This window comes from Thamnophis sirtalis, unplaced genomic scaffold (assembly GCF_051295495.1).
Source record: "Thamnophis sirtalis isolate CommonGarterSnake01/CBP01778 unplaced genomic scaffold, rThaSir2_p1.2 scaffold_3, whole genome shotgun sequence".
NCBI classification, from domain to species: domain Eukaryota; kingdom Metazoa; phylum Chordata; class Lepidosauria; order Squamata; family Natricidae; genus Thamnophis; species Thamnophis sirtalis.
The window spans coordinates 174,652,824-174,664,878 of NW_028261383.1; the positions used below are offsets into that span (position 1 = coordinate 174,652,824).

At 40.9% G+C, this 12,055-nt stretch overlaps 1 protein-coding gene across 1 annotated transcript in view; it reads left to right on the plus strand.

The window, feature by feature from the left end:
• Nucleotides 1-4,296: 4,296 nt before the first annotated feature.
• Nucleotides 4,297-12,055, plus strand: part of LOC148048409 (A.superbus venom factor 1-like) — a 65,957-nt gene continuing 58,198 nt past the window's right edge. Inside the window, exons 1-7 of the mRNA XM_087711002.1 lie at nucleotides 4,297-4,387; nucleotides 6,889-7,081; nucleotides 7,446-7,608; nucleotides 8,392-8,462; nucleotides 9,052-9,131; nucleotides 9,691-9,773; nucleotides 10,511-10,601. Of these exons, the coding sequence (XP_087567128.1) occupies nucleotides 4,317-4,387; nucleotides 6,889-7,081; nucleotides 7,446-7,608; nucleotides 8,392-8,462; nucleotides 9,052-9,131; nucleotides 9,691-9,773; nucleotides 10,511-10,601 (752 nt within the window). The 5' untranslated portion in view covers nucleotides 4,297-4,316. The remainder of the gene's footprint in view (nucleotides 4,388-6,888; nucleotides 7,082-7,445; nucleotides 7,609-8,391; nucleotides 8,463-9,051; nucleotides 9,132-9,690; nucleotides 9,774-10,510; nucleotides 10,602-12,055) is intronic.

Consider the following 12,055-nt stretch of genomic DNA (forward strand, 5'->3'; position numbering starts at 1 on the left):
TGTAGAATAATCATCTCCAAGGACCAGGGGTGGGTTTCAAAAACATTTTGGAAGCTCTTCTGTAGGTGTGGCCTGCTTTCCGGGTCCACTGGTGGAACCTCTTCTAACCGGTTCGGTAGATTTGACGAACCGGTTCTACCGAATAGGTGAGAACTGATAGGAACCCACCTCTGAACTATCCTAAGAACATTACAGGAGGAGAGAAAATAAGAACAAGGGGCAGCACACTCTGGGAATCCAATTTTCTATAAAATAACAAGAGATGAGTTATTTTAATGATTTTTTTAATTATTTAAGTGGGGAATGGCCTAGACAAGGGGTGTCAAACTCAAGGCTTGGGGGGTCAGGTCTGGCCCATGGGGGCGCCCTGAAAACAGCAAAGGACTGGCCCATAGTGCCTCTGCCAGTGGCTTCATATTCTGAGGGTCTCGCATGGAGGTCAACATGCCCGCTATTGCCTGTGTACAGCATCTTCAAGTAGGCTATTAGGAAGATCAATGTTATCTCAACTATAGAGAGATTACGTGACAGATGGAGACGTGAAGATATGTACTCAGGAAGTGCTGAATGGACCATCCTGTACCAGGGCATGGAGGCTGTATAGATTGGCTCCTAAATTTCTTCTGCAGAGCCTCATCTGATATTGTTCATATGTTGTTTCTTCTCCACTGTAGGCTTCCTTGTCTTTGAAGCAGATTTTATCTTCAAATTCCTCCATCAGATCTATTCTCTCATTACGTCAAATCCAGAGGTGGGTTCAATATCTTCATAAATGACTTTGATGAGGGAATAGAAGGGGAACTTATCAAATTTGCAGATGATACTAAGCTAGCAAGAATAGCCAACACCCTAGGCAACATCACAAATGACACCATTTGACAGCATTTCGGTGTGGCACCAATTACAGGGAAGATGAGAGAAGGCCACCTCCGCAGGTATGGACATGTCAAGAGAGACGCACCTTCCACCGTTGCCAAGACAGCCCACCAACTAGAAGTCGATGGCCAGCAACCTCAAGGGTGTCAGAGATGGCAAGACACCATCACTAAGACACACATGCTGCAGGCCTACGCCACGGAGATGCAGCCCACCATGCAAAGCGGCTTTCGATGATCCAAAAAGCGGACTCTGCATCTGCAAGAATATGTTAGGATGATGAAGAAGAAGAAGCCAGTTTGCATATCAGCACAACAATAGCAACGAGGGGATATCAAAGCAAGAGGAAATGCCATTAATCCACTGTAGCCCACTGTCGTGACTCCAAAACAAAGAGCAAAACGATCAAAGTTCTGTGCCTCTTCACAGCGTTTAGCAACATGCCAGTAAAGTGATCCTCTGCTCAGTGTCCACTTTGAGGTCGCCCTTTCCCAATCTCGGTGAAGGTCAGAAAGGGGAGGCAAATGCTCCTACATCCCAGCTGGTTCCCGGAATGGAGAGGAAAGGTGACGCTGATGGTAGCGCAGTCTGTTGCAAGCTGGGTAAACAAGGCCAAGTCTTAACTCTCTCTTCATACAGACTCCAGATGCGGTAGCCTTTCTGTGTTTGTTTGTGTGTGTGTGTATGTGTGTGCCAGTGCCAATGAAAGAGTCTAAACAAGTGATATTCTCTCGGATTTGCTGTCTTTGAGGACTTGGGAATGTTCAGAGTTTTTTTTTAAAGTCTTTTAAATATATTATTCAGGAGAGCCCAATCCAGATTAGAGCCCGTGCATTTAGAGAGAGGACATATTCTTTTTCCTAGGCTGTAGAAATGATAGAAACACTACTTTCAGATGCCATCACTTGGCTACCATAAAGTTGTATCCTTCAGGAAACAGATAGACAGAAGATAGGCTCAAGATCCAGATGGATCTTGACAGACTTGAACACAGCCCCATCTAAAAAAAAATGAGAATCAGTCAGTGGTGGGATTCAGCCGGTTCGCACCTATTCGGAAGAACCAGTTGGTAACTTTCTAAGCAGTTCGGAGAACCGGTTGTTAGAAGAAATCTCCTTTTGTTTTTTTTTCACTTTACAGGGCTAATCCTATAAGGAAGGCAGGAAGGAAACATTCTGGTGTTGTTTCTAGCCTGATCTTTATTGCCCTGCTTACAGAAACTGCCTCTCCGGTTAACCCTGATTACATTGTAACAGCTAAGATGAAACGTCCATTGACCTGAGTGACCTTGAGTTGGCCACGCCCACCCAATCACTTGACCACCAAGCCCCACCTACCCAGATGGTCATTAGGGCAGAGAACCGGTTGTTAAATTATTTGAATCCCACCACTGGAATCAATGTAGAGAAAAGTACGGTTTTCCACTTAGGCAAGAAAAGCCAAGTGTACAAGCATGGATTAGGTGAAACCTGGCTGAATAGGAGTAACTGCAAGAGGGATCTCAAAGTCCTAGTAAACAATCACTTAAATATGAGCCAACAGTGTGATGCAGCAGTCAAAAAAGCCAATGCAACTCTAAGCTGCATTAACAGAGGGATAGAATCAAAATGACGTGACATGTTAGTACCATTTTATAAGGCCCTGGTAAGGCCAAACTTGGAATCCTGCATCCAGTTTTGGTCACCGCAATATAAAAAAAGATGTAGATCCTCTGGAAGGAGTGCAGAGAAAAGCAATTAAAACGATTAGGGGGCTGGAGGCTAAAAGGGGTGAAGAATGGTAGCTGAACCACATAAAGAATGGTTGCAGGAATTGGGTATGTCTAGTCTAGTGAAAAGAAGAACTAAGGGTGACATGATAGCATGGTCCCAGTGGCTCCCGCAAAAGAAGAAGAGGTCAAATTATTTTCCAAAATGCCAGAAGGCAAGACAAGAAGCAATGGTTGGAAACTAATCCAGGAGAAAAATAACCTAGAACTAAGCAGACATTCCCTGATAGTGAGAACAATCAACCTATGGAATGGCTTGTCTTCAGAGTTTGTGGGTGCCCCATCACTGGAGGTTCTTAAGAAGTGTCTGGACATCCTCTTTTATGAAATGGAATAGAGTCTCCTGCTTGAGCAGGCTATTGGACTAAAAGACCTCCAAGGTCCCTTCCAATTCTAATGATGATGATGATGATGATGATGATATCTCTTTGGGGCCCAATACCTCCCCCTTTCCACCTCCTCACCTGCCTTTGCAGTTACACACACATGTAGAGACCACAGAACACTTTCCATCCCTAAGGCATATTTTTAGCAAGCTAGAGTAAACAGAGTAGATATGGTGCAATTGATTGTCTTTGGAAATCCAGGCTCCAGTGTTGTCCATATGTCCTGCCAAGAGGAGCTCTTATTGGAAACCACCTGCCGAATTACTGTATACTTTCTGATTAACTCTTTACTGATGTGCAGTTTTAAATAAATAACATGCAATAAAACACTTCTTGACTGTCTTTTCTATACATTTTGTCTGGCAATAAGTGCAGTCCATTTGATTTCCAATATAGGCTCTACTTAAACACATAGTAAGACCATGCCAGAGAATGCCTGCTTTTGTGCACAATTCTACTGAGAACTGTATCAGGTAAGACAAAATATGTTTAAGGTGCTAAGGCATCTTTAGACACTCTTTGGTAATTCGGCTTTTTTCTTTGGTGGAAGGGTGGGCATGTGAGGGTTTACTTGGGGAAAATTCTAGACCTCACTATGCTACTCAAAGAAACTTTGAGATGAAAAATGGGCTTGAACTATTGGACCCAGCTGAGAAGACATCTGATGAACTGTGGCATTATTGGAACTGCAGAAGAATACATATTATGCAAGAAGCCGGAGAAAAGGGCAGATGGCTCTCAGAGGAAACCATCAAAGTAGCTGAGAAAAGAAATGGGAAGAAGCAAGAAGACTGAGTGCAGCTTTCCAGAGGGCGCTCCAGAGGAAGAACAATAACCTTTACCAGGATGAGCGGTGTAAACACTTGAAGCAGACCACAAAGGGTCACACCAAGATATGTTTAGGAACAAACTTTGGGGTAAGAAGTTGTACCCTCAAATTGGGCTACTTTAAAACCCCTTTCAAATATGTATGTGGGGGAGAGGGGCAAAGTACGTTTGTGTATCACAAAATAAAGGAATATTTGCAGATGTAATAGCAGAATATCAAAACCAAATTGCATAAATACTGCTGTTTAGTCATTGCACTGAAACCCTGGTGAGAAGACAAATAATCCAGTGTATGTTTTTGTTAATTTCCTCTGAAATGCCCTAGTTATTCAAGCTCCTCCCCACCCCATTTGTGTACTGATTAAACGTTCAGCAATTGCAAAGGGGCTTGGCTTCAAAGCAGGCTCTCTGGATAAATACTGGAGTTGTCAGCACTTCTCTGGTCCCTCTGGACTGCCATGGAGGGGATGACGTTCTATCTGGTGGCTGCTCTATTGATTGCTTTGCCAGCATCTTCCCAGGGGGCTCTGTAAGTATCATAGATATTTCAGCAGGGGAGTGCTGGGGAAGCCTTGTGGTCCTTTTTGCAGGGTAATGAATTTCCTTGCAGGTGTAACAAAGACTTGTGGGCTTGACAGTCTGGGCTAAGCAGAGCTATCATGTTCAAGGTGCTTTATACAGTAATGAATTTACTTGCAGGTGTCTCCAAACACTTTGGAGCTTTCTTAGAAAATCCAATACATCCCCATGACGGGAGTAAACATATTATAATTATCAATAAGGGCCCTGAAGTTCCCCTTATTGACTGAGGAATTGTCCTTGGAATGAAGATTCTCTGGAGAAATATAAAGACCTCTTGTTCTCAGTTATGGCTAAATTATTTCCATTGCTGTGCATACTGAAGCGTCAACAACTTCAAACAAAAAATTAAGTTGATTATTTAGAAAACACTCATCCCACATTCTTTGTTTCTGATGTGTTCAAGTGACGTTTGCCTTCAGTGACATAGAGATTGGCCTCCTACCTGCTTGTTTTGAGAAAATATTTAATTTTCTGTCCGTACCTATATTGGAAAACCAGATACGATTTTGCAGCAGGCATACAGGATGTGATGTATGAGTGATAGCAGCAATGAGGCTGACCATATTTCTCTGGTCCCAGCATGGAGAATCAGCTACTGAAAAAGCAAAAGAGCAGAAGGAGGAGGAGGGCAGAGAAGGTGATTTGTCAGTAGACATGTAGCAACTCTTATTGCAGGAAAGAAATGGAATGTTTAAGCCCTTTATCATAGGGGCCACTTCCTTTTCCCTTTATGAAAGCAATTGGAAAGGCAGGATCTGTGTTGGGAGTGTGTCAGAGGGGGGTTCCTACCAGTTCGCACCTATTCGGTAGAACCGGTTCGTCAAATCTACCGAACCGCTTAGAAGAGGTTCCACCAGTGGACCCGGAATGCAGGCCACACCTACAGAAGAGGTTCCAAAACTTTTTGAAACCCACCACTGGTCCTTGGATATGATTATTCTACACTATCAGGCTCCTATTTATAAAACTCAGTGCCTCTGTGAAAGGTAAGGATGACTCCTGCGTTTGTGGTGCAATCAGAACATTGCGTGTGTTGAAGTTGTTTTAACGCAAACCAAAGATGCCTTTTAAAAAACAAGTTGACATCACATTCTCATGCATGCCAGTGCTGTGTGTGAGGTAATTTAAGGTGGTTCTGACAAGTGTCGTCGACATCTTCATATGCGGTCACATGGGCGGCAAGCCACTCCCATCTGGTCACATGGGTGGCAAACCACTCCCATCTGGTCACATGGGTGGCAAGCCACTCCCACAAAGGAGGCCACACCCACAGAGTAGGTTTGAACAATTTTTAAAAAATTTAAAAAAGGCATCTTTGGTTTGCGTTAAAACAACTTCAACACACGCAATGTTCTGATTGCACCACAAACGCAGTAGTCATCCTTACCTTTCACAGAGGCACTGAGTTTTATAAATAGGAGCATGATAGTGTAGAATAATCATATCCAAGGACCAGTGGTGGGTTTCAAAACATTTTGTAACCTCTTCTGTAGGTGTGGCCTGCTTTCCGGGTCCACTGGTGGAACCTCCTCTAACCGGTTCGGTAGATTTGAGGAACCGGTTCTACCGAATAGGTGGGCACTGGTAGGAACCCACCTCTGCTTCAGACGGTTAATGGGAACCACCTCTAAACCTCAGCAAACAAGAGTTCCTGTAGAACTTTAAATACTGACTTTGGAGTCACCTGGTGGCCCATAGCGAGTGTCTTGCAATGGCTGAAGAAGGCATTTTATGCCCATGATTTGCTGTTGTTGTTGGATTACTCAAGACTGTCTGCATCCATTTTGGAAGATGCTCTTTGATTCTGAAAGCCAAACACCTATCAGTTCCGCCAATGTAATTGTCTCCACAATTACGAACAAATTGGTAAACGCAATAAGTTTTGGCGCTGATAGGTTGTGCTTCCTTAATTAGGGGCAGCGGTAGCAGTGGTGGGATTCAAATAATTTAACAACCGGTTCTCTGCCCTAATGACCAGCAGGGTAGGCGTGGCTTTGTGGTCCCGTGACTGTGTGGGCATGGCCAACTCAACATAGGGTTACTGGAGAATTGCATGCAGGCTGGGGACTGCCTGAACTTGGATGACGGGACAATTCTATTTTTCAAATCTTAGATTCAAGCTCTGTTCCTTCATAGAAAAGATGGTCCTTTACTCTGCAAAGGGGCACTGCATTGTTCATTATAATGTATTGATTACATTACAATACCACCCAGGTTAGTCAGTCTCATTTTATAACTAAAAACCCCCAGGATCCCAAATATCCTTTAGGTGATATAAAGATACAATAGATTTCTTCATTTTTCAACTTTATTTGAAAGCTTTCTGTGTCACATCTTTCACAATTTATTTCTTCACTTTTCTAAAAGAAAAGATCCTGAAGAAACTTCACCAAATTGCACACTTTTCCTCAGCAGACTAAAAGGAGATTTTCTTTTCTCCTTCTGCAGCTACACCCTCATCACCCCTGGTGTTCTGCGAACAGATACAGACGAGCAAATTTTGGTGGAGGCACATGGAGACAATGCTCCGAAACAGCTTGACATCTTGGTTCAGGATTTTCCACGGATGCAGAAAACCTTGTTCCAAACCAGAGTAGAAATGAATCCAGCGGGAGGCATGCTTGTCACTCCAACTATAAAGGTGGGTGAATAGTAATGGTTGCAGTAGAGTCTATTGTATCCTATGCACGTTAGTCAAACATGACTAGATTGTCAAATATTGAGAGAAATTGGGCATAAAATTCTAAGGAGGAAGGCAAAATGGAATTTTGGGATACATATGTATTTATTTTACAGTTTTTACTGCCACAATTGCTGAAAGATTATCTGCAGCATTTCACAGCAAACAACCAAAATATTTAGATCACAATTTGTTTTTGACTCAGTCGTGAAAATTTCTGGATCGATGTTTTAGTGTTGTTGTCTAGGGCTACGGAATGAGGCCTCAGGTGGCCCTTAGTGATGATTATGTTTGAAGCCTTTGCTCTGTTCATCTTCTCATCCAGATTCCTGCAAAGGAACTCAAGAAGGACTCGAAGCAAATTCAGTATGTGGTTGTGCAAGTAACTGGTCTTCCATCGAAATTGGAAAGGGTGGTTCTCCTTTCTTACCAGAGTGGCTTTGTGTTCATCCAGACAGATAAAGGCATCTATACACCAGGCTCTGCAGGTAAACTCTTTTTCCGCCTCTCTTTCTCCACTCCCCTGGGGTTATGTGATGAATAATGCTATAAACAAAACCATACCTGGGATTTGTCATTTATTTGAGATATTTCTAGAGAGTGGGGGAAAGGGAAGAATGTATTCCTTGTGAGTATTGGCATTGGTGATATTGAGAAATCAAGGTTAGAAAGTTAAGAAAAGATTTAAGAAAGACATTGATAGATGGTCCAGTGGAATGTAATCACAAATTAGTGCAGGGGTATCAAACTTGACTTCATTGTGGGCTGCATCAAGATTGTGTTTGACCTCAGGGTGCTGGGTGGGCCTGGCCAGGGTAGGTGTAGCCAGTTCAATGTCACTCGTGTTGGAGACACCTGTGGTGACCCGAGTACTCTGCCAGCGAAAACGGGCTCCCAAGCTCAGTTTTTGGCTGAGAGCCCATTAGCCAAAGAAACTGAACTGAACTGAACCATACTGATTGGATAGAATAAAGGGGAACGTTTAACTATGCTGTTTGCGCGCAAAATTGTTAATATTGGCTTTGCTACTTCTGTATCCATATTGGCTCAGTAAGTTATACTTTTGGTAATAAAAATGTCCCGGGAGTCTTTATTTGCTGCATGAACCATGTGGGACGATTGACAGCTACAAAACATCAGGCAATTTATGACAATACTTTTTTTTTTAGGATACAAGCACATGAATCAATTAATTTTTTTATTATGGTCACAGACCAGCACATATCTTCTGAATACTATCACAAATTACAGTTGGTCTCTTTTTTCCTTAGTGCACTATCATGTCTTTTCTGTGGATCACAACATGCACAGGATGGACAAAACTGTGATTGTCGAGTTTAAGGTGAGAATGGTGTCTGCAATCCTGTGTGATTAGTATAGTACCCCTGAACAAGAAGTGGTTGTTGTTGATTCTTCTTTCCCATGCAATCAGGGCAACCACTTTATGAAGCTTTGGTTGGGCAACATTTTATATATGCATTTTTCCTAAATGGCTTAATTTTAAGCTCTGTGCTAAATATTAGGCTGTATCAATGATTCGAAAAGTTTCGATATGAAAGTGGAAAATGGGATAGGAGCTAGTTGTTTACTTCGTGTTTTGTTGCAGTTTTCATCTGCACAATTTATTTTATTTTATTTTTTGCTGAAAAGGGGCTTGGGGTGGCCAATGTTCTATTTTCAAAGCAAATGAGGCTGAATTATCTGTTCTGGCCTATCAGTTGATGTCATCTTGGTTAAAATTCAAATAATAGTCTTGCATCTTATAACCCAGTGTCCCATCTGCTGGGTTGCATTTGCTATCTGTATTGTGTTATCACATAAAAAAATATCTAGTATTACAGCTGGAGTTGGATGTTATAGAATGCATAGGAAATATTGTGCAACATTTTACATTTTTTCAACACATTCATACTTTATTTCCTTGTGCCCAGACTCCACAAGACATTGTCGTTAGTTCTAATCCAGTTGATCCAAAGTTCATCCGGCCTTACAATTTACCAGAGCTTGTCAGGTAATTTAACATTAATATTATCATAAGGCTACCTGTTTTGAAACCAAACTGAAACTGTGATACAGGAAACAAAAACATACAGCTATTAAAGACCAATTAAAGAATAAGGCTGTATAGTATTTTCCCTTTTAGCCTACTTCCCTGATCTATTATTACTAAGGTAAGAAAAAAAATCCAGGTTTGATCATTTTAATTTGTCCATTACATTTCTATTTCCTCTTGTTTTTTGAAGAGCCCAGATCAGCTGCAATGTTATTTTTATGGCAATTCTGTGAAATTGAGTGGACAAATAATAGATACAATCTTATCACCACCACTTAAACTCAGGGAACAAATGGAAATTTGTTGCAGATGTAAGATTCACATTTCAACTCCCACATATTTGAATCTGAAGATTTATGAAACAGTCATTTTCTTCGTCCTTTATAATTATTCATCATAGGACAAGTAAACCTATTAATATCAGGAAGAAGCCTTGTATCCCTTGTTCATAACGTTATTGTCATAAATCAATTATAAAGTCAAAAGAATGAAAAATAGTTTCATTTTCTTCCTATAGTTTGGGGACATGGAAGGTTGTGGCCAAATATGGGCATTCCCCAGAGGAGAGCTATACCGCATATTTTGATGTCAGGGAATATGGTAAGAAGATTCATTTCTGTTCAACCAAGCCAATTCCTGATCCCGGGTTTCTTTCTCTTCCATGTTGTTTCTAAAAAAAATCTAGTTCTATCATTTGTAGAAGTTGGAAATTATGAGAACCAATTTGGTCTAGTGGTTAAGGTAGCAACTTAGAGAGCCGAGGTGGCGCAGTGGTTAGGGTGCAGTACTGCAGGCCGCTTCAGCTGACTGTTATCTGCAGTTCAGCGGTTCTAATCTCACCAGCTCAAGGTTGACTCAGCCTTCCATCCTTCCGAGGTGGGTGAAATGAGGACGCAGACTGTGGGGGCGATATGCTGGCTCTGTATACCCCTTAGAGAGGGCTGAAAGCCCTATGAAGCGGTATATAAGTCTAACTGCTATTGCTATTGCTAACCTAGAACTCTGGAAACTGTGAATACTAATCCCACCTTACCCATGAAAGCAAGCTTGGGTGATCTTAACCAGTCATTCTTTCTCAGTCCAATCTACCTCACATAGTTGTTGTGGGAGAAATAGAATGAGAAAGGTGTGTTGGATATGAGTTATCTGTACAAATAATAAAGGCAAGACACCAATAAATAAATAAAATAGGAGGAAGGAGTATTAGATAGGTTCACCACTTTGAGTTGCTTACAAAAATAAGAAAGGTGTGATATAAATAAATAATAAATAAAATATATTGAATAAAACCTGTCAGTGCTAGACTTCCAACTTTTCGTCTGTTTCTTTTTCTGTAGAGCTGCCAAGCTTTGAAGTTCGTCTGCAGCCCTCAGAGAAGTTTCTTTACGTTGACGGCAATGCAGATTTCCGCCTGTCTATCACTGCAACGTATGCTTATTTACAACTATGAGTGGCTAAAGAAATTTATTTTGGCACTGGGTAACATCTGCATGAAAGTTCAGAAAAATAAGATTTGGAGGCTAGTTCTGATTTGAGCATATTTAATTGAAATTTGTTTAACAAATACGTTCTTTATAAAATTGGAAAATAGACTTTACTTATGGTAGCTTTATTAGCCTGACTCAGGGGTGGGTTCCTACCGGTTCGGCCAAACCAGTAGTGGTTTGATGACCTAGGTGGCTGGGACCGGCAGCGAACCAGGCCGGCTACTTCCCCGATCCGGTTCTCCCGGCAGCGCTGTAGGCCCCACCATCTTGGTTTTTTTGCTTCTGCGCATGCACAGAGCAATTTTTATTGCACTGGTTGGCCACACCCTATTATTACTTCATTTTATGCGTAATATTCTAAATTTAAGTAAATTTGAATTAGTTTTTATTATAGCATTACATCACTCTGTATCCTTCCAATAGTAGTGCAATCTTATATCTCTTGCCATTTGTAGTATATGTGTTCTAATTGCTTTCTTGGTAGATCTTATATGGACTTTTCTTGGCAACTTGTTTTTCACTGCATATCTTGTAAAGATTCAAAACCCTCCGTCTGTTCCTTCCATCAACTTCCCTTTGGTTATCACTGATGCTTCTGCCAAAATTTCTATCATTACTTCTGCCAAATTTTCTCCCTTTTCTCCTTCTATATTCTGGAATCTGAGGTAAAATTCTAATCTGTCGATTTCTCATTTCAATATTCCACTCTTGTCTTTTCCAACCACACTCAATCGGCTGTCAATATCACCAATTTTCTTATCTCTTTGTTCATCTTTTTTTTCAATTTTTTTAACTTTGTCTTCGTATTTCATCATCATTTGGTAAATATTCTCAATGTTTCCATCTATTTTTTCTGTTCTTTGTTCAATATTTTCCAATCTCTTTTCAATGCTCTCTGTTCTTGTATTTTTTTAATTTCTTGCATAATCATTTGCAATGTCACTTCCTTTTCTTTTTCATGTTGCGCCGTTCCTCCAGTTAGTAAACACTGCCACTATAGAATCCAAAGCTTTTTTATTAAATTCAAAACAAATTCACTGCAATCTTCTCTCTTTCAAGTCAAGGCTTTCTTTTCATTTCAATGCAGCTACTGATAGTACCCCAGAGGAGCACCTGTATAAACAATCCGTGCTCTTCCCACTATCATTTTCAATAAACAAACTCATAAACCTTGAAATGTAGATCAAATGTTCAAAGAAAAAAAGAAAAACAATGTTTCCAAGCCTCCAAGCCTCTAAGTGGCAGTGTTACTTCTTTTCCTCTACTTTTACTCCCCTCTTAATATTCCAAACTTAAGGAGAAAAAGAGAAGTTCTTAGGAAAAAATGCAATAGAGTGTTGAAAAAAGAAAAAGAGTCTTAATCAATAAGTATTAAAAAAAGAAAAATAGAAGAAG